Here is a 21,998-nt window from a genome sequence, read left to right as displayed (position 1 = left end):
AAGAACTTAGTACTGAACGGCTAGAAGCGTTTTCTTCAGAATGTGGGAGTCTTACAGATGCTGATATTATAATATATGACTTCTTCCATGTTCGACTGTCATCTGACTAAGTCACGGATCCACGGAATGCAATGGAGATTGTGTGTACGAATAACAAATTTTAATTTGATTTTCTTATCATCAAACTGAAAACATATATGACTTATATTTATAAGAGCAATCTACTTATTATTCTGACTGAGTCTTTCATTCAGAAAGAGATATAAGTTGCTTTTATTATAAACATGGGTTGCATTCCTGTGAATTTCCAAGTGTAACGAAGCCCTGTAAATGAAATGTACGACAATCACCATTTTGGTTGAAGAGATGCCACATATTACTCAAGAGCAAATACAAGAAGGTGTTAAAGTTAATCTTAGCAAGATCAGGATTAAAGTAGGTATGAGGTTCTCGTGGTAGTGGGGTCGATAATGTTGTCGTTCCGAACGGTGGCACCATACAGACTTGTTCGTGAATCTACAAGGCGCCGAAACCCAGCTCCAAATTCAAGTGCATACTTTTTTAAGAAAGAAACTATTTCAGAAAGTTGCTTTATTATAAGTCAAGTAACTCCAGTATCTACCCTACTCAAATTCTGTTTGAAAGCATGTTACGAATGCCAAGAAGAATGTCGTTTTACAAAGCCTTAAGAAATATCAATTTGTGATGATTCCACAGCCATTCGTGGTACCACTGCGCATCCTGATGCTGTTTGGCGGTGGTCTAATTGCAGTTCTAGGGAGTGAGAGCATTGGGTATGGCGGCGCAGGGCCTCTTGGATGCATCACGGCCGCATTTGTGTCCTGTTATTTCTGGTCAAAGCAGGGCTGGGAGATTGAAGACGTAAGTAAGCGCGGCACATATAAGAGAATAAACAGCTTTGAATTTAAAATGCACTTACACATACTTCAAACAAGAAATTCTGCAGTATTTTTTTAATAAATGACAACAAAAAACTATTTTAACATTTCCTGAAAATTTATATTTTTGTGCCAAAAACATGCAGTTAATAAGAACAGAAATGGATGCTGTGATGGCTCCAATGACAAAAATGCCCGACATGAATTTTATGTACGGCTTTGCAATGAAAATTCTCTCCGTGCATTATTCAATGTGCTGACAAGTCCCCACCATGTGAATTGAAAAGTACTTAAGAATGACGATTGAAGAATGGCGCAAAGGGCAGAATTTTCTTTCTTTGTAGACAAGGAAATCAATTGGCATGTTATGTCAGAGTAAATTGTTTCTGTTTTGTAAAAGTCAATACTGCCCACACCAGAACTCACAGCATAGGATCCATTAGAAGGCCGTGTGAATGACACTGAAGATAATTTGTCATCACCCGATAGCAGATGTAGGACACACCACACATCACAAAATTGAAAATGAACATCTGACTATAGACATACAGAACATTACGAAGAATGAAAAATCTACAAAAGAAAATCTACAAACAAATCAATAAATCAATAAATAGTTGCATTGTAATATATAATAGTTTTAAAAGATAAAAAAGACGATAAAACCTGAAGATGATGCAATAATAGCATCGAAACATGTCGTTAATAATAAGCGCCGAATAATGTAACATCATAATACGATGAAAAGCGCTAAAATTATAACTTAGTATAACTTATTGTGATATTTATATTACAAATGTTATAGAGTTATTTTAACAACAACATTTTAAAATTACGTTTGTGTATAGACTGGAATAATAAATACATACTGAAGATAATGCGCCCACTTACTCTAAACCGAATTAAAATATTTAGTTCATGATGTGACTGATGAATGTTTCAATTGTCAGTGATTAGATGGTTTATAATTGGTTGAAATATTTTAATGAACTGTGAAATAGCGATGAAGAGCTTCAGATAAGTACCAAATAAACACAACTAGAGGCAGCAGTGTGACATAACCCATACTTCCATCACGTTAATTAAAATGACTTGGTGTTCCAGAATCCTGTTGCCACAGCATTTGAAATATTCTGGATGATTTTTGAACCAATTTTATTTGGACTAACTGGAACTCAGATTAAAATTAATGAGTTGGATCCTCACACAGTTAGCATTGGTATCTCCTGCCTTCTTGCTGGCATAATTGTAAGTATATGGCATTTCACAAACTTTAGGACAGTAGATCACATTTTTAAAGACTTCAAGAACGCCCATGATCTGCTTACAAGAGAAGTGTTAAAACAAAGTGCCATTGAATTGAGTATAACCACGACTGTAAAAGTAAAGTTTGTCCCACTATACGCCATGTAGGCGTTTGGGGGGAGTGGAGATATAGCTCCTCTCTTCCTTGACCTCGGCACTAGATGGGGGTGAGTGGTCAGCATCACGCCCCGGCCGGCTTTACCCCCGGGAAAGGACCCCGGTACCCATTGTAGAGGAGGCTGGGTGGGCCCCAGAGCCGGTCTGGACGCTGAGGCTAGAGGAAAAATCCTCTGCCCCCGTCGGGGATCGAACCCCGGCCGTCCAGCCCGTAGCTAGTCACTATACTGACTGAGCTATCCCGGCTCATAACCACGACTGTAGTTTGGCTAAATAAAACGTGTTTAAACAAAATCTATAGTAAGTTATAGAAGATGGCCGTCTTCTGGGTTATAGTGCCGCATACTCTGGTAGAAGTTTAATAACCCTGATGATGGAGGCAGCAACAATCTCTTAAATGCTGATAATCTTATATTGGACTAAATGGTGCTACATCCAAGAAAGTCCTCCTAATTGTCTAATACATTTCTAATTTAGTAATGTGCTGGGCTTTGTGCATTTTGGTTCTGATATGTTTTGCTCAGTGGAGCAAATTGCAGAAAGCATGAAATATTCTTTTACATGCCTGTTCAATACATTACATGTCATATTGTTTGTGATATACTTCAAAACGCCACCTGCATTTTACCTGCTCTCTCTTTTATACCCCTCATTAAAAACACGTGTGACAATTCACCCTATAGGAAGGAATTGGCCAATGAAATTAAAAGGAAATTATCTACAAAACATGTCAGCATGTAGTGTAGATTTTTCTTCCTGTCATACACAAATTACATGAATTTCTCTTTCAGATACGCATCATCTCCACTGTCTTTGTTGCCATAGGAGCAAAGCTTAATCTCAAGGAGAAAATATTTGTATCCCTTTCATGGATGGCTAAAGCTACAGTTCAGGTAAAGAATAGCTACAATTATCATCTTACACACATCAGCATTTCCATATTCTAGCAAATGGAAATGTTGTAAAATTCACATACTTTACACAAGTAAGCACTCTGTGCTTGCCTTCTGTCTCCGTACTGGACCCTTTTCTGGCGAGTTATTTTTATTTCTGACACAGTTCTGTGAAACTTTCACATTAGTACCGTCTTTGTTAGCCTCACAATAGTGCAGTGGATGACTAGCGTGCGGAATTCTGACCTGCTATTTCTAATTTCGGATTCGGTCTTCCAGTACGTAAATTATGGTGAGCGGTGCACTATTCTGAACCATTATTGGCAAACAATCTTACTTATCATAATGCTGTTTGTAAATCAGTTTTAATCGTTATTACACCAAGCTTAAATCATTTCGACAGATGTTCGTAGCCTGATTTATATGAGGCATCTGATTGATAAAAACACAGTTTATTGAGCCACCACACAGCTAAATGCTGTTGGCTGGAACCAGTAGTGTCTCTGTGACTTCCTTTCTAGGATGCTGTAACGCACAAATTCCACTCAAAGTACGGCTGAGACTGAAACAAAATAAGAAAATGAATGTGGTTTGTGCAGGCAGCTCTAGGTCCTGTAGCACTGGACTCCGTGCGTGATCTGAACAGGCCCGAGGAGGAGAGAGATTTTGCCGAGCGCGTGCTGGTGATCTGCGTGCTCTCTATCCTGCTAACGGCACCCGTCGGAGCCATCCTCATCACCCTGTCTGGTCCACGCCTTCTCAAGAAGACCACGACACCCGTCATCGTTGAAGGCTGGCGACGCAGCGCTCGGCCCTCTCTCAGGGACATATCCATCATCGACGAAGATGACAACGGAGAGACCACGTAGTACAACCGAACAATGGCAGTGCACCACTCTTGCCAATAAGAATAATATTCTGGAAATTATGATGCAGAATGTACTGAGTCACATTCAATTATCTCTTACTGCAGCTGCCAAATACACAAAGTGTCGCCAGACTGCAAAGAAGTGGAAACTGAAAGTGCCCATAAGTTTCCATTTTGGTTTTTCAGTACCAAACTGAGGGTGACTTATGAATATCAGTATGTCCTTTAGGCTTATATATTTATGTAGTGTCCATGTTTCTGCTGGTCCAGAACAGACTTGATTTCAACTCTGAAGTGCCCGGGTATGTACAAACAGAAGTTTATGTTACTGATACTGATGATGAGTCCGTCACGTTATCGATGTTACCGAAAAATCGGTCCGGTGGTCAGAAGTCTGAAAAATCCAAAAAGGTATTTTGTGGAATGTAAACATGCCTCCCGCAATAAATGGGAAGCATTTTCTTCTAGTACTCCGGAAAATTTAAAATTTTCATCATATGAAGAACACAGATTTGAAGAGGACAGAGTAAAAGTCTTATTTCCTGCTGTATTTAACAATCCTTTCAGTTTAGAATGATAGGATGACAGTAAACTGGAAAGGAAGATTTTATCCTGACATTTGCGTACATGAACTGGGGTAAACCACTAAAATCTCCAAGTATCTGACCAATGAGCCAGGATTTGAACCCAAGACTTTCAAAATATGAAACAGAGTTCTAAGCACTTGATTATGTTGGAAGGATGCAAGAAGGGACTTCAATCACGGTCCAAAATGTTTTTTAAAGCTGGATGTGTAGGAATGCTGTCCTACTCTACAATTCAGAGTTAGACCTAACATATTTGAACCTTCGCATGAAATTAGTGGTACCTCACAGTACTACAACATGCAGGTATGAAATGAGGTTAAATACCTCAGCATTTGAAAGACAAACCTCCATCTTACAGGTATTACAGCTTTCAAATCCATTGTATGTTATCTCTGTCTAGAAATGCAACCGATCGCAATTTGACAGAGCGATGTATGTAAATTTCTGATCACTACATGTAATTCTAATGCGTTATGTACGGAAAGATAATGGTTCTACTTTATGTTTTAATGATCTTCAGTTGTGAAAATTAATTAATATTGTAACAGAAACTGTAATTTTTCTTATCATACAGATTTATATTGTACTTTCAATGTAATGATATATTCAATATTTATCTAAGTCAGTGGATTTCAAAGATTATCGCTTATACAACGATAATGATTATAGAACAAAAATATGCATTATAAATAATAAGAGCGGGAGTAGCTTAGTCAGAAGTGACTGGCTACGCGATCAGGGTTCGATCCCCGACAGCGGCCTTAGATTTTTCCTCTAGCTTCTGCGTCCAGACCGGCTCCGGGGCACACCCAGTCTCCTGTCCGACGGGTACCCGAGTCCTTTCCTGGGGGTAAAGCGCGGCTGGGGCGTGATGCTGGCCACTCGCCCCCATCTCGTGCCGAGGTCAAGGATGAGTAGGAGCTACGCCACCTCTCCTCCAAGTGCCTACGTGGCTTATAGTGGGGCAGATTTACTTTAGAGTATAAATAATTTCATACATTTAAATGACTACGAACATACTGTTAATGCATTCATAAAAATAAATTGAAATAAATAAATAAATAACCAAAACTGTTACCGCAATGAAGAAACAGAGTTGTAGATGGCAGCACTTACAGTATGGGACATCACAGTGGCTCCACAGTGTCACTGCAGCTAAAATGTGGGGGTGCGGGGGATTTTTGGACGGGACGTGAAGGCTGCTGAGTATTCATCATCTCTGAAACAGAGCACAAAGTAGGAAAGGCACACATTTCCAAATAATTTTTATCTACTTACTCACTTTGTGTTATATCCACTTTAGGTTGTAAAACCCAAAAGGCACACAACTAGTATAATATTAAAATGAAGGTTAAAGAAGCGCAAAGGGAAGGTATAGATTGGACAAAACAGGTTCCAATGGCAGACTTTTGTGAAAATAATAATAAATGTGTGGGTTCCTTAGAAGCAGTGTACTTCTTGACCAGCTGAGCGAATATCAGCTTCTGAAAGAGGACTTCACAAATTTTAACCAGTTTGAGGCAAGATGCTTTCGACCCAAACTTCTTCCTTCAAAATTATTATGTGGATTTCAAATTGGGCAGTGAAAGGCGTTCACATTTAGGCTACAAAAATGCAAGATTAACGCAAGATCATTAGTCTGTTTGCAACACAAAAAAAAATCTTACCAATGATTCCACATGCTTATCTTCAAGTAATGGTGTTTTATAAACATGCACCGAATACATCAGCCACTCTTTCATTGGTGTCTGCTGTGGTAACATGCGATTATGGTCCTCAGTCCATAATCGCATGTGTACACTAGGGAGGAACACAAGTATCTTGTGGTAGGGTTACACAATTAAAAAAGTTTTATTTCAAATTCAGATTCCTTTGAGTAGAAGATACTTTCCCTGGGTTTGATTCATCTGTTCAGATATCTTCGTTTGGAAAACACAATTCCTGAAATCCGTAACTGGAGTGGAATAACATCAAAATTTCTAAGAAGTGCCAGTAGTTCGTCATATCTGTCCATACTTTTATCCAAGAAATACGCAAATTTACAAACTACTTCGACCTCATCTCTTTCAATGTCTTCAAAACCTGGTGCAGAAACAGCTCTTTTTAAGGTTTTTACATCAACCCCTTAAGTGGGGGCGAACTTTATGACACTGCACCACTAAGTGGTACTTTTTTATTTTATTGAAAATGTTAACTTTTTTATATATTACAGACAAAACATATTTATTAGGTATGGAAATCAAAATTTTCATCTTCTTTAAATTTTTAGCTATTTTACTAACAACTGTACAACGTTTTTTAAACACCTATAATTTTCCCCCTTGCTATTTCCATTGGACGAAATGGAGTAATTCATGACAAATTCCTTTTAATGTCCAGCAGGACCTACTGTTCACACATTTCAAGAAATAATTTCAAATTAGTTGAGAGAAAATCACTACGCCAAAAACTACTGTTCTGTTATGCACGGTTGCCTGTTTCTCCCCTGCCATCCAAATCTCAGTGTGAGCGAATATACGACGACTTACAGCAGCACCACTGAGTTAAAAATTGTTTTGCTAGATGGCGGAACACTCGGTTGAGAAATGACAGAAATAGCGTGCATATATGAGCTCAGCCCACTGACAAACAGTAATTTTTTAAGCGCACATATACGCACGCTCCCCACCATGTGGGCGTTAACCAACCTCACATGCTTAGCCCATTTAAGAGGTTAAATCACATATCTTAGCAAAGTAAAATGAAGGCATAACAAAAGGGTTAAAAAGACATTTATACAAAGTTACATCTGATTAACTGATGACGCTCATGGGTCAATGGAGTGGCATCACACAAGATGCCTCATCCCTATCACTGTAGTATCAAGAGAAACTTCTCACTACCTTGACTCACCCGTCCTGGGATACAGCCGACGGTTGTGACGGACTCACTGCTGCCACCTCTTTTGGGCTGGAGTCTGTTATACAGAGTGATTTTGAGTCTGCAGACATAATCAGCATAACAATAAGATGAGAATCAGTTTGTAATGGTACAGAGTATAGATCACATGTCTGTCAGCTCACCATTTGGATCGCAGTCTGCGCAACTGCCACAGGCATTTTTTCTGTCGCACACAACCGCATCATCATCTTCCAGTTCTAGACTGGCCAAGCTGTACAGAAAAAGAAATTACAAGACAAGTTTTGCAAGTAGTACCTGTTTTATTTCTTTTGACTTTTGTGTATTTGCTGTAATAAAATAAACCCATAATGGGGACACAATGTCTGTCAATGGACATAAATTAATTTAATATTGCTTGGTAAATTTAATTTTTGTGCATACCAGACAACGACAACCCCAATTCACAGGACGCTAAATATAAACTTCATCAGAATTGAAGAGTTGTTCCTCCGTGCAGTCTGGTAGAAGTTACAAATTGCACAAACAACAAGCACCTCTGAAATGTTGTAAAAATCTACCAGACTGCACGGCGGAACAATTCTAAAGGCGACAGCTCACTGCTGTATGAACCCGAAATCTCACCACAAAAATTCTCAAAAATGGGTTAGTATATAATTACTACGTTATATAACATGAAAATCTCACTGAGATCTACAAGTTATATTTGAAACATTTCTTGACACAGAATCACCAACATACAGAGAATAATTATTTAAAACGACACTGCAAAAGTGAAGTTCATCAATTACTCAAACACATGCATAGGAACAGACGTAGGTTCAATGCTTGATATGAAAGAGCCTTACAGATGTCACACCTCGTTGACTGACTTCTCACAAACACGTCAAAAACTGACACACCCTAAGCTTTACAAAATAACGCACATGAGCTCATTACTTGCTTGTCTTTGGGCACGTTTCTGACAGTTCCTCCCGTCTGCTCTCGGGGTGGCCGCATTCCGTCGAGGTGGCAGGTCTAGTCGTGGGACACTTCGCACGTAAGGGCCCAAGAGAACCACGCCGAGGTGTAGCGGGCCGCAGCAATTTATCTCTCACAGGCTGTGTCACAGATGAGGAAGATGGGTGCACAATTCCTACAGGATTTGCCAAATACAAATTGCTCAAAATAATTATTTCTTCAGATGTTTGTTATTATGAGAGTTCAGAATGTCAAAGTCAAAGGCCAAAATGAAGTGTGGTTTAGAGTGAAACAATCAGTGCCACTATTACACATCACATGACTTGCGGTATGACTTAAGATGCTGTGTGTGTCACATGAAGAATAAAAGTGAGAAATTTGCTTTTATTTGTTAACAAATTGTCTTTTTTGGGGATTACTGAATCTTTCAGTTTAATGGACGGCGTAAGAAGAAAATGCTATCAGATTTGAGGTTGTCACTGTGGAAAAAATTTGGATTTTCGTTTCCTCGGTTATGACACCATGCAGTCTTGTAGTTTTCACTTCTAGCCTGAAGATGAAGTGGCAAATTTCTCTGAAACACTGGTGACTATCTACTGGAGTATACCACACCATAGCCCAGAGGATCAATAAACAGAACATCATCATAAATCACAGACACGTGATTTTGATCATGAAACCTTAGAAGAATGTTCAAATTGTGCAATGAAATATGGAGTATGACACAAAACAGACTAAAACAACCACAAACCAGGATGGCTTACCGTGGTATGGAAACACCAACCGGTACTGGCGGTACAACAGCTGATCTCCACTTAGATCGCAGTGCAGGCCGCGCACTGGGTCGTCACTGTCCAGTTCCTCTTCAAGCAGATCCACCTCCTCCTATTCAACACAGGCAGGCAAGACCGCAATGGAAAAAGTTCCGAAAGAATCTGACTCATACGCGAAAGCTCCAGTCTTGACTTACTGTGTCATCGTCAGCATTCTCCTCATCAGACGCAGAAGTGTGATCTGGTTGGCAGTCCCCTCGATGCAACTTCAAGATGTACTCTAGCTGCTTCCTCATCTCGCCGTCACAGTTCTGGGGGCATGCAGATCATTACTCATCAGGTTCTTGTGCATCATTAGTCTCATAACACAGAATCACAAGGCCTGTTGAGCAGGCACGTGCAAGAATGACTTTTTCAAAATGAGACAATAATTTGGAAAAATTTCAAGAACCTAGATGAGAATGAGAAATTTTTCAGCTACAAATATTTTTTCCACTTTCATCACATTTTTCACAATGCACCACAGCATACTACTTATCCCTTTTGATATCAGATTTTTTTAATAAAATGTTTTCATAAATCAATTGTATTTAAAATAATGACATCTAGGACCACGTCCTCTCTCGCCAGTTCCTACGTCTGTACTGATTCCAAATCGCTTCTCATAAGCTGGTACACCTAAAATGTTACATCATAAACAACATGATTTATACATATTTTAACTCGCACAAATTTGGCAACATCATCAGGCAAATTCACAGGCGTACGGTTACCTACTAACTTGAGGAATGTGAAAATACCATGTGACACAGAACACAGTGTAATGGATGCAACAGCATGAGAGTGTGAGAAAGTTGAAACAAATGCAGAAGAACAAACTTCAGTTCCAGTGTTGCCACTCTTTGATTCTGACAAATTCAACAGATTGTATCAAACTGTGCAAAGCGAAGTATATAAACATTCTTAGGTTGAGACTAAAAAAATAATTCTCAAATCAAGAGCCTTTCTCTTGGTTTGATCTGAAAAAACTTGAGATTTGCACATGAATTATCTAAGGGCACGTAATAAAGGTAGACCTTAGTGAACATAGTTTCCAAAAGAAGGAATATCTCGACCAGCTCAACTACTCGTAAAATATTCCGTACCACGGAACGAAACAGCTCGTGCCCTAAAGAATTCCTTGTTGTTTGATTCAAGCACCAACCTTGAGGTAGAACTCGAGAACACCACAAAGCCTCAAGCGCTTGGCCTCGTGGTTCAGCTGTGGGTGAGCCAGCAAGCTGTACAATGTACCGTTTACATATGGGATTGCCTAAACAACAAAACAGAACAGAAGCAATACAATCATGTAGAACCCTGACCATTGTCATACGACAAAGGACAGAATATACACATTCCTATTACAGGATCAAGAAAGTCACAAAATATGGGAGAGAACACGTGAGTCTGTCTGTAGACCTGAATCTCTGAAGCTACAGACTGGATTTCAGTAACATACGAGGTGTTGGCGGTTTATACTAAGTAAGGTTATCAAGTAAATTTAAGTTTATTTGCATCAGCCCAAAAAATCACTATTAAATTTAAAGTTTAATTAACTTGAATATTTCTGTCTTCTGGGTTGTTGCTCTGTGAATCGCCCTGATGACGGAGGCGGTATGACCCCTGAAACGTTGGTTAACATCGACCAGACTACACGGCGCAACAACCCAGAAGACGGAAATCTTCATACTCACCGCTGTGAGAACCTCAAATCTTACAACGGTTGTGTTTCTTACTGAATAAATATGTTCAATGTCTTACAGACACTGACCTTGAAGGAAAAAAGTTTCAGGATAAATATATTTGGTACAGTAACTTACGCTGTCTTACCTGCACCACCTTGGAACCCAGCAGCTCCATCAGCAGTTTGAGCACAGTCTCGGCGAACGGCACACAACGCTCTTTGGCACGGCGGTGCAGACACAAGTTCATGAGAAGAGCACTACTGTACTCCAGGGTGTAATCTTTCATACTGTTTGCATTAGCACTCAGGTGAAGGATCAACCACTCCACAAGACCCACCTCTATCATCCCCACTCGCTGGCTGTGCCTGCGTACAAAACACGACAATGCTTTTTATCAGGATTTGTATTGAATCTTTTATGCGGTAAACTGACGCTTTATACAAACCAGCGATGCGCGAAGAGTTCTTTAGGTTGAATCGAGTTCGAACCGAACGGTATTAAAATTCTCGAGTTTCGAGTCAAGTACGAGTTTAGATAAGAAATCCCTTTTGTCACGTGTATTTTGTTAGACACCAAACAATTCACTTCACTAGATACAGACTATACGGCAGGATCTCAAAAATTAGACATTTCTGCTACATAAGTTATTAGAAGAAACCTTCAGAACAAATAAACTTTGGAGCAAAGAACTTTTTTTGGAACAATTAAGAATTAAAATTAGTGGCAAGAGATTCATTTAAAGAAACCAACTACATAAATCTCATGTTTAAAACCTAGTGCTATACCAGGCATAACACTTCTGGAGAATGCAGTTCATGGAGGTACTCGATATCTACGCTCCACTGCACGCAGCAACTCTTGGAATCCCCTATATTCCACCAATCCAATAAAATCATTTTTACAATAGCCGAGGTAACTGCTTTCTCTTCAGGTTCAGAAGGACTCTTTTTTAGAGCCAACGTCTAGAGTCAGCTGTTTTGAAGTTTGATCGGTTGTTCCCTTTTTAATGGTGATTTCCTTTTGCTCCCAAAATTCTCTGTTCTGATGCGGATGCTTGGCCAAATGTCGAATCAATGCTTCCAATAAAGCAATAAAAGGCCACAGTTTGAACTGATTTATACGGTGAGAAGAAGCGAGCTTTGGGGATTTCAGGCAGGCAACGAAACGTTAAATTGCTCTAGTACAAATAAATCAAACCTCAGGCTGAGTTTCTGCAGTGCAGCCAGGATCATATCAGTCGTCACAGAGTCCACCTTGACGCTCTTGTCACCCTGGAGGCAGGATACTAGCACCCTCAGGACCTTGGAGCCTGCTGAGCAGAGGTAGTCACGTCCACAGCGCAGAGAAGCCAGGGTGTTGATGAAACGAGCTGCGGCCTGCTGCAATGGATGAGGTGTCAGTGCATGTGTGGGGTTGAAGTATGCTGGCAGGGGTAGCTGCGTGGGGGACTCACAGCGACCTCCAAGCAGAGATGAAGGCTGTGGGTTGGAATGGTGAAGACTCAGCACATCATGACGGAAGTACAGTCCTACCGCGCCCCCTCGGTCTTCGGGGGAACTCCGAGTGACGCGCTGCAACACGGTGACAAGGAAGCTCGTGAGTGAAGACGGAATCATTTGCATGAGGAAAGAAAGATTCTTACCAGTTCACCAAAGTGTGGACTGGCACAGTCAGTCTGCGGCTCTTGACCACTTCTTACGTTAATAAAATATACAGTAATTCACACAGTCAATGGCATTTATGACTGAAGTGAAGAGCAATCCTGCGAGCATCAAGAAATATTTAAACAATCATCTTGTTATCACCATCATCTTCACAACCACATCCATCCCGATCAGTAAATATCTGCAACTAATTTCACTGTCATAATGGCTTCACCTGACTAATTATAATAATTGTACTCTTACATGATACCTAGATGAAGAGCCCAAGTTATCTATAAAAGCTGATCCTGGATATGCTAATTAATCTAAGAGGCATCGATGTGCTGTGACGTGCATTTGAAAATGAACATGTACAAACCTAGTGAATATCAAGTACATAATTATTAAATTATTAAATCAGACTTAGCTCAGTCGGTATAGTGACTTTACTAAGACTGGCCAACCGGGGTTCAATCCCCGATAGAGGCGAAAGATTACTCCTCTAGCCTCTGTGTCAAGATCATCTTTGGTGCCCACCCAGCCTATGTAATGGGTACCTGTTCCCAGGGGTAAAGCATGGCCAGGGCGTGATGCTGACCACTCACCCCCATCTAGTGCCATGATTAAGAATGAGTAGGCGCCATACATCATCTCCCCACCAACCGTGGGACAGCTGCGTGGCTGTAAACCATATGGTATGGGTTCTCTAAACTATGGCGTGTTCAGTACGGCTTATGTATTACGTGTCATCCTGACACTGATATCAAGAAACACCATTTGTTTAATGTCATCAGCATCTGGCTGTGACTAGAGTCGCACGTAACCGATCGACTAAATAAAGAACATCAAATCTACTGCTACTTATGAATATTTGGAGGGAGGCACGTGAGTTGCAGAAAGATTAGTGAAACAAAACCAGAGTCAAACCTCATTATCGACCAATTTGTAAAAGAAAATAATGAGCAGGGCTAATATAAGAATTTGTTTCCAGTACAATTTTTAAAAATGTCACAGCGCTTCGATAACTTGCACTTATTTATAACCTAGGTTGATTAAGACAGGAAGAATATGGTCCCCAGGCTGGGAAACAGTTGATAATCCCAGCTCTATGGGTATTGTACGTACCTCCACTTAATATTGAACTGAAGAATGTGTGGAGTTATACCTCAATGCCTCCTTAAATTTGCATGATGTATCCAAACTACTTACGTCCTGACAGAGACTTCGTTACACCAGCAGCTCGTATTATCCCTACATGCAAAAACCTTACCCATCTGAGTGCTTGGAACAGTAGCAGCTTCGTCTTGACACTTCCACGCGAGAGGTGCTGCTTGATCTTGTTGAAGTCCAGATCAAAAGTCAAGCCAACTCGGAACTCGTGACTCTGGACTACTGAGCGAGAAACTATATCCTCAGCAGGGGCCTGCAACAAGGTCATAAGTGCTGCCATCACCACATTCCCAAATATTAAACGTAGGTGGTACGTCAGAAGACAGAAAGGTTTAATAACCATAATATTAGCGCCCGAGAAAATAGCATACATGACGTTGGTCCACAGGACGAGGTACAGGGTTTGCTTCTTATTGACTGGCAATCAAATAACGCAGCTTCTTACCATCTGCTTTCCATGTCTTAAGTGGGTAAGGTGTCAACATGCGAGATTTCTTGGTTCTCGCAGATTTTAAGAGGAACATACCTTACATGTTCATCTGAAATGCTGGTGCAGAGCCAATTTCCTACGCAATGCGACAATCCAGAAAATCATCAAAAAATAGTGACAGCACGTCCATTCGTCTGTTCCCTCTAAAAACCATTGAAACCAGTTGAAGGAAGTTTACAAAATTTTGTATGAAGATCATGTCACTAGAGGCCACCCAACCTTCGTACTTTTCAATTTCCTAACACGAATAACACAAACACGTTACCATGCAAACTTCTGAGATGGGTGTGATAATACTTAGCACCTCTGTAGCATTAGAACCTTAAAATATATATTTAATTTCTGGTCTGATGGCAGTACCTAATAAAGCATTTAGCGTAAGAACATGGCATCTTGGGCAGAGACAGATCATACATAAACATACTTACAGATTCTGTATGGACCAGATTCTATACGTTAACAGTTCTGAACTCTGAAAAAATATTGTGAAAATTCAGTGTTTGTGAGGGTCTACAGCAGTGGAAGTTATATGCAGAAATGGACCACAAAATTTTGTAATTATTAATTTTTAGTGCCTGCTAGCCTCACCATGCAGACTAAAACAGGTTCATGAGATCTTTCCAAAATCTTACGGATATATTCAAAGTGGCAGATGTGTCATCTGATATTCAGATCTTACGAAAACCGGTTACCTCCGGCTGAACCTCCGTTCCTAGCGAAAGGTTGAAGAGGTCTGGAAAGATGTTGCTGCAGTTATTCAGAGTTGCCTTTAAGTCTACTACCTGTCCCTTGACAGAGTTCTCCAGTGCCCCTGTCAGCTCTGCAGCAATGCCTACAAACTCATAAAAAGAAAATGATCCATGATTCAATTCACCAGACATCTAGAACACAAAACAAACACACAGTTGGGAGTGCACAAAATATTTGGTGCCCAAAACCATGGAATAAATTTAAATTAATTCAGTATCATGGCAAACTACACAAAAAGTTTTCAGAAAAATTTAATTTTAGTTCATACAGAATGTAGATCAAAGTTGTATAATTTTTCTCAAAAATCAAACCATACAAGAAATTGGTACACGGTATATAATATAGATGTTAAGATTAACAACTTCTATCACTGAAATATCTTTTAATATGATGTGCATGTAATGAAAAACAACAGAAACTCCATCTCACTCCACGCTACAACTTTCAGCGTCAGTCCGCCACCTCCACAAAATGTTAAAAATATCAGTAACAGAACTTACCAATAAGGTTGTGGTGATCCTTCTGCAGTTTCTGGTACCTCTGCTTGAGCTTCTTGAAGTTGTGGGCCTCAAGGAATCGCGAGTGAGAACCGCGTGTTGAGTCGCAGCGGCTCTCGAGCACTAGCTTCAGTATTTGTGGCGCCACCACTTTGCCCCAGCTTTGATCCACCACAAATTCTCGCAAACTGCTTTCCAACTGGCTCATCCAACTTTCCTGAAAATAAAACTTTGAGCCCTCAATTGTTTGTTGCTTCTGCATGTTTACACTTACGTGTTGCCGTGCAGCTTACGAAGCTTCTGCAGCATTCCCAAGAGCTGTAGATGGATATTCAGACAGAGTTCATGACTAATTCTGGGCCACAAACATACTTTTAATAATAGTAAATCCCTTCCTCTTATTCCATTTTAGGTATTGACCGCAACAATAATTCACTCACTGTGAACAGTTCCTGGAACGAAGGATGAGACGCAGGGTCACTAACAAATGGAAGGGCATAATATGGCAGGAACTCTGTCTCTGCACTGAACTCGGTACCCTTTGTCTCCAAGAAGTTCCTCAGCGCCTCCATACCATGGCTGTGATCAGTTTCTTCAATCTGACCGGTCGCCTCCGGCTGTTCGCTGTTATCCGCTGCCGTTATAGACTTCTCAGCGGACATATCTTCCGCTTCGTTCTGTTCTGCGTTGGAGTCACTGCATTTGCTATCAGAGTGGATGGACAAATTACTGTCAAGAGAAGCCCCGATCTGTTTCCTCAGTGGCAACACAGCAAAGTAAATGTGTAGGTAGAACGTTAGTTTCTTGTATTCCAACTTTTCCTTTATGGACGACGGCACTAGCATTTCCCAGGCCTGAAACCAAACATAGCACATGCGTAACAAGAGCAAAAACATGCACGTGCATTTCCAAATGCGCTCTTTGAGACTCTGCGTACCTCGTTAGTCTCAAAGTCTAGTTATTACTGACACAGCTAATCACAGACAGACAGACAGTAACATTTATTTTCAAAAAAGCTATTAACAAATCATGTGAAAATGAACACACATATTACATAAAGAACCTTTCCTGCTACTGTAAGAGGCAAAGAAACCATTATTACTGCTTGTTTCAAAGACTGTACAAAGTCTGTGATGAGCATCTTTCTTGGAAATTTTACAGTTTTTTGGCTGGTCATGTAATGCCCAAATCTGTAGACTCAAAGCCTCAAAACTGTATTCATAAATGGAACCTATTCTGAGTAATCAAAGGATGAAATACAAAAGAAAATAAGAAGTTAAAATATGCAAATAACAATTCTTACGTCAAAAAAATTATTTTGATCTTTCTGAGAAAAATGCTCCAATATCTTTAACAAACTTTCTTTCTTGATCCGTTCCTTCCTTGTGGTAAATGGGACAACATATCCGAAAGCAGAGCACTCTGTTACAAAATTTGTGAGTGTGGAATCCAATTCATAACTGTGGAGAAACTGTAAGAAAGGATACAAGCATTATTGAGTTAAATTTCTATGCTGTTGTTTCCATTTTCAACAATGACAAAAATGAAATGCTCTTACCTCACTGATCAACTGCATACAGCATTTCTCAGCTTCTTCATACTGTGCAATTTCAGAATGCAAGATATTTTCCGACCTAGAACTGAAACATGATAGCAAATTCTTAGGTACAGGCAGATACATTACACTGCTCAAGCAAAGCAGGGGGGAAAAACAACAGAAAACAGTTTGATTAAGGTCTGAAGACAATAATTAAGAACCTTTCCAATACATCTGCAGTTACAAAATTTATAAATGACACACAAATTGGTTACAGAAATTTATAATTAATTTTGCACATTGAACACAAAGTTTCTCTGTCTCCATAGTTGACAAAAAGCAACACTTCAAGGAGTTTCTTTAATAATAAGAATGTGAAATGTATCTGCATCGCTTGCTAAGTTTAATTTTTGCTACATGTTATGGGTGCAAAAAATTAACCGAATTTCGTTACGAAATGAAAGTGAATAATTACGTTTTCGCATCAATTTCCAGCTCATCGTCCATCGAGAAAAAGGAATGTTCCATGTTAAATCTTCCAGCGACGCAACTCGCTTATTATTTCCACCTGTATGTAATATCTAAACTTTGGATTACAGTTACCAACGACACATTGTACCTTCCACACACGAAATAATTGTAAATTAATTCAAGCATACGATGCTGTCACAACACGTCACAGAGCAACCAGACGCACGAGGGCCCGAGGTCTTCCTTGAGGCACTATGAGGCGTGCCACGGACACCCGATAATCTGTCTCTAAGATTTTAAAGTGTGCAACTGAGGTGTGGTGGCCACACAACCATCATTACACCCTGTCACTCTAGCTAGATACTTCCATACTGTCCAGTGCACTAAGCTCTTACACAAATATAAATAAACAGATATCTCCGAACTAAAGTTGGCAGACAAATGAACGGCATGCTACTGCAGTGACATCTTCCCTGATCAATAATTTCTCGAACTAAATTTGCAGAAGAATTAAGACGAATCGCATCAGAAACCAAATACGAAGCGTTTCCATAACCTTAAATCTCAATTTACTTATTAAAATAACAACAAAATACAGCTAGGATTTCGTAAACTACAGCACAATGAAACAAATATTCCACATGTCCCCATTAGATCGCCTACATCCTCGCGCACATTTACCACGTAAACTCTCGTTCAACGGATTGTACTTAACCCAGTAACTCTTAATACCCTGCTTAGATCAATACCAAACAAAAAAGTGACTGCGTACACTAGTAACCGTACATTCGAACACTAACTACTCTTCTTCTGATTTCATTTTGACACTTCCAGCACTCAACACTTCACATGGATACAACAGCAGAAGAATACAAACCCAATATAAAGGCCGGCACTCAGGCCTACCAATTCTTCTTCTCCTATGGCTCTAGGGTTCGTATCCGGTCCATGGCTTCTTCAGGCCTACCAACTTTCCCTGCAAACCACATGTAGCACAGCACACAATCCACAACTATCATTGCACTTACCTGGCATACATAAAGCAACCTCATCACTGGGAAGCCCCAGATTTTCGATTATGGGACCATAGCTATTGTGCATATCCTGATACACACTCCAAGATTTCCATTAACCTCCACTTTGACAATATCTATTTACAGATTTCCATAGACAAAATCCAAAGTAAGGAATGCATGGTACACACATACTTAAAGATTACTTGGGCCAGAAAACAGGCATCTATGAATATCAAAACTGGACGGAAGATATACTAGAGACCTTCATCACTGAATAGCTTCTCGGTGGATGCAAGCAGCTTACATGCCTACACGTTACCATGAACATCTGCGTAAGCACCACCAGACTTGCTAACGAGTGAAACTGCAAAGACCTACCTGCTGCAGATCCTCACGGTTTGTGTAACAAATGGAGGATCAATGAGGTTCTAAAGTTCTTGCTGTGGCACTAACTTGAACTGAAAATGTAAAATTAAATGAAGTTGATAAAAGGGAAAATCATAATCTTTTCAGGAAGAGGAATCACATCGTTGGTGACATGTTGGCTGCAGCAAGTGATGCCTCATCAAAAGTGATGGATTGACGAAAGTCCAGTCTTTGGCTAAAAACTCACCAGCCAAGCATTGGTGCAAGGACACAGTACATCCCATACTACTTGTGCCGCGTCTGATGGATGCATTCCCAGAGTAGGATGAAGCTGATCCTTCGGTAGCATCTTGGCGGCTTTGGAGTGCATCACAGTATGAAGGAGGGAGCACAAAGTCTCTTGGCTTTCTTTATGCAAAGAATTTCAAATCTCCATAGGTAGCAATTAGTAATCTCCCCATACAGGTTTACTATGTAGGTTTTGTGGTTTTCAGGGCAATGAGTCTAAATATGGCTGTGTTCTGGGTTGCCCTCTGTTAGTCAGAAGTTTACCACGTGGTATCCGAGGATTCCACGGCAATGAGTCATTTTCAAGGAACAAGAGTTTGGAAATATGTAATACAGTAGGAAAAACACAAGACGAAAAGGAGGAGGAGCTATGGCAGGACAAGATAGATGGAGAGGCAGTCATTGGACAACGCATATAAAAAGAATGTCTTAGGAAGAAGACTGATATGCAGTAAATATAGCATAATTATAATGACAGTAAGAGTGTGACATGACTTAATTGTTTTATAATCTCACTTCCAGCTGGTGTTTTTTTACCAGCCCCTGTTAATAAGGGTGATGAAAGATCAGCACAGAGCATTGGTGGAATGACAGGTGAGGACCAAAGTCCTTAGACAAAGCCCACACAGAACTGAAGCTGAATCCCCAAGTTGAGAAGAGCTTTGATTCCCTTGTGCTTAATGCACATAAAATTTCAGATCCCACGAGTAGATGACAACTTGACTGTTTCCAGGTCGAAGAGTCCTCCAAAGTTTTCAGGATGTGTCCATATTATAAACTGAATCCTAATTGGCCAGTCCACAGTCATTTACCGCCTGAGCTTTTCCAGCTCTTTGCTTAATAACATGCTTAATGATAAACCCAATATTATGATAAGCGCAGGCACAGAACTGTGACTAAATGTTGCTTCATTTTGAAGCATTGCCTATGAACATTATGCAGTGGAAAATAAATTATATTTTGTGTCAATTTCATTATCTATAAATTTATACCACAATATTAGCTGCAATATATGTCTATATTTTTAACAAATTGCAAATCAATATGAGTACTACTGAAGTCATGTTTATAATAATAAAATGTAGAGGGAAAACAATTATTGCAAACTCTGAAATGTGAAAATGTTTATCTATTTATGTACCAGCACAAAATCTAACGATGTCTCTCTGTTTGTTATAGAATTACATTCAGTTCCTTTACCTATAGAATGTATAGAATTAAAAGGCATGTGGTATGACAGTTATAGCCATGTGATGAAGGAATTGTGACAGACATCAAGGCCCTATCTCAACGTCATCACTGAGACAAATCACATAATACACAGAGTACCAACTTACCTTAAAAATAAAACCAGGCTGCATAACAGTAATGAGATTCTTCCGAGATGCTACCAAATGCATGCAGGAATAGTACAGAGTACTTTCTACCATAGAAACTGCCAAGTGCGCTACAAAGAATCACATAAGTTAGACGGTCGCTCAATGATCATTGCGTCCGACTCTCATTTCTGACAAAAAGTTATCAATCTCTCCACTGCCTTAAATGCATTCAACAACTGCCGAGAGCTGTTCGGGACATGCGTGGAACACAGCGTCAGTTATAAAAGATATTAGGTTCAAGTGACAAATTGACAAGATCTCCATTACTCACTTACCTGACCTAAACAAACGTCAAGAATTACAAAGAAATATACGTCATATATCAAAATATGCATTGAAAATATACGTACTGTAATTTATTGAGTCTGTGGACAGTGCGAGTACGATGACTAAGGAAATGACAATGAAAATGTGGAATACATTCAAAATGTAATTAACGTTTGTGAACATTTGTCACATTTGAACACGCACATCACACAGAGATCTCTTGTATCTGCACTCTCTTCTTCATAGTGCCAGGCGTCTGAGGACAACCTTGCTGACGCAAAATTCCTCCGCCAGCGCTAATCTGGTTACACAGTGATGGTGGCAGGTTTCTTGGTGGTGGGGGTGGATCTGGGATGGAAGGGCTGTTCGGCTGTGGAGGGAGCGGTGGGGACTGGGTGCCCTGTTCCTTAACGGGCGCCTCCGTATTCTTACTATGAGCGTAACTTGGAGGTTGCTGCTGCTGCATTACACTAGTGCAATTTGGCCTGGTTTTTGCGCTGGACGTGGGCGACGTTTTAAACTCTTGCAACGGAAGCTCTATCGCTGCACCTGCTGCAGATGAGTGGATATGCTGCTGTGAAGTTGACAGCATTATGTGATCCATGAGCGCATGCTTGCTCTCAAAGTGGTGTCCATCTTCTGAACTACTACTGCAACTTCCTGCCTCTGCCAGTTCCTCCTTTTTCTTATCGCCAAAGTGCCCTGAGCTCCCACGGTCCCTCTGGTGGTAGATGCCCGCGAAGATGAGGATGTTCAGGAGCAAAAGGAAGCATCCCACCGCAATTGTGACGGTGAGGGCTGTGGTGTAGCTCTGATAATGGCTTGATGCAAGTTTCTGCAGCAAATTATTGTGATTGTTGCTGGGCTGCAAGCTGCCAGGGCTGACCACATTAGTGGTAATATTTGGTGGACATTCTGTGGTTGTACTGGTGGCTGGATCTGCTGCTGTGGCCAGAGAGGCCTTTGTGCTGGGAGTCGTGTTGGTAGTGGTGGTAGCAGTGGTGTTGGCGGTACTGGCCGTGTACTGAGGAGGCAAGATTGGTCGCTTCAGGGTTTGTGGCCTCACCAAACCTGGACATGAAAGCCTTCTCATCATCTGT

The 21,998-nt window shown here is 40.3% G+C and overlaps 3 protein-coding genes across 17 annotated transcripts in view; 1 reads left to right on the top strand and 2 right to left on the bottom strand.

The window, feature by feature from the left end:
* Nha1 (Na[+]/H[+] hydrogen antiporter 1) overlaps positions 1 to 5,262 on the top strand; it is a 42,249-nt gene extending 36,987 nt beyond the window's left edge. For all 3 annotated transcript variants that reach the window (XM_087347512.1, XM_022072494.2, XM_087347513.1), the window contains 4 exons: positions 718 to 882; positions 2,004 to 2,147; positions 3,113 to 3,214; positions 3,814 to 5,262. In XM_087347512.1, coding sequence (XP_087203638.1) covers positions 718 to 882; positions 2,004 to 2,147; positions 3,113 to 3,214; positions 3,814 to 4,083 — 681 coding nt within the window. In that variant the 3' untranslated portion in view covers positions 4,084 to 5,262. The remainder of the gene's footprint in view (positions 1 to 717; positions 883 to 2,003; positions 2,148 to 3,112; positions 3,215 to 3,813) is intronic.
* LOC110833904 (lisH domain-containing protein ARMC9) lies at positions 577 to 18,490 on the bottom strand. Of its 13 annotated transcripts, none has more exons than XR_002544392.2 (17): positions 17,587 to 18,488; positions 17,133 to 17,214; positions 16,878 to 17,045; positions 16,015 to 16,428; positions 15,578 to 15,803; positions 15,020 to 15,159; positions 13,938 to 14,090; positions 12,222 to 12,595; positions 11,170 to 11,389; positions 10,505 to 10,612; positions 9,498 to 9,611; positions 9,292 to 9,412; positions 8,507 to 8,702; positions 7,732 to 7,820; positions 7,552 to 7,649; positions 5,786 to 5,888; positions 577 to 866 (listed from the first exon to the last, which is right to left on the bottom strand). XR_002544392.2 is itself a non-coding variant. In XM_022072487.2 (17 exons), exons 1-16 carry the CDS (start codon positions 17,637 to 17,639, stop codon positions 5,825 to 5,827), a joined length of 2,610 nt encoding a protein of 869 aa, XP_021928179.1. In that variant the 5' UTR covers positions 17,640 to 18,488; the 3' UTR covers positions 577 to 866; positions 5,786 to 5,824. The 13 variants fall into 13 exon arrangements, 10 of the variants coding, with proteins under 10 accessions (XP_021928179.1, XP_087203635.1, XP_021928178.1 ...); XM_022072487.2 differs by having other exon boundaries at positions 7,562 to 7,649; XR_015534834.1 differs by lacking the exon at positions 577 to 866 and adding an exon at positions 3,561 to 4,476.
* A 2,475-nt stretch (positions 18,491 to 20,965) lies between these two features.
* Nlg2 (Neuroligin 2) overlaps positions 20,966 to 21,998 on the bottom strand; it is a 127,988-nt gene continuing 126,955 nt past the window's right edge. The window contains exon 9 of the mRNA XM_022072495.2: positions 20,966 to 21,969. Within this exon, the coding sequence (XP_021928187.1) occupies positions 21,104 to 21,969 (866 nt within the window). The 3' untranslated portion in view covers positions 20,966 to 21,103. The remainder of the gene's footprint in view (positions 21,970 to 21,998) is intronic.

This window comes from Zootermopsis nevadensis, unplaced genomic scaffold (genome assembly GCF_977971745.1).
Source record: "Zootermopsis nevadensis isolate Lab colony 2312 unplaced genomic scaffold, Znev_1.0 Znev_ptg000011l, whole genome shotgun sequence".
Classification (NCBI taxonomy): Eukaryota; Metazoa; Arthropoda; class Insecta; order Blattodea; family Termopsidae; genus Zootermopsis; species Zootermopsis nevadensis.
Note: the sequence above shows the minus strand (reverse complement) of the source record. Positions and strands in the feature narration are given on the sequence as shown.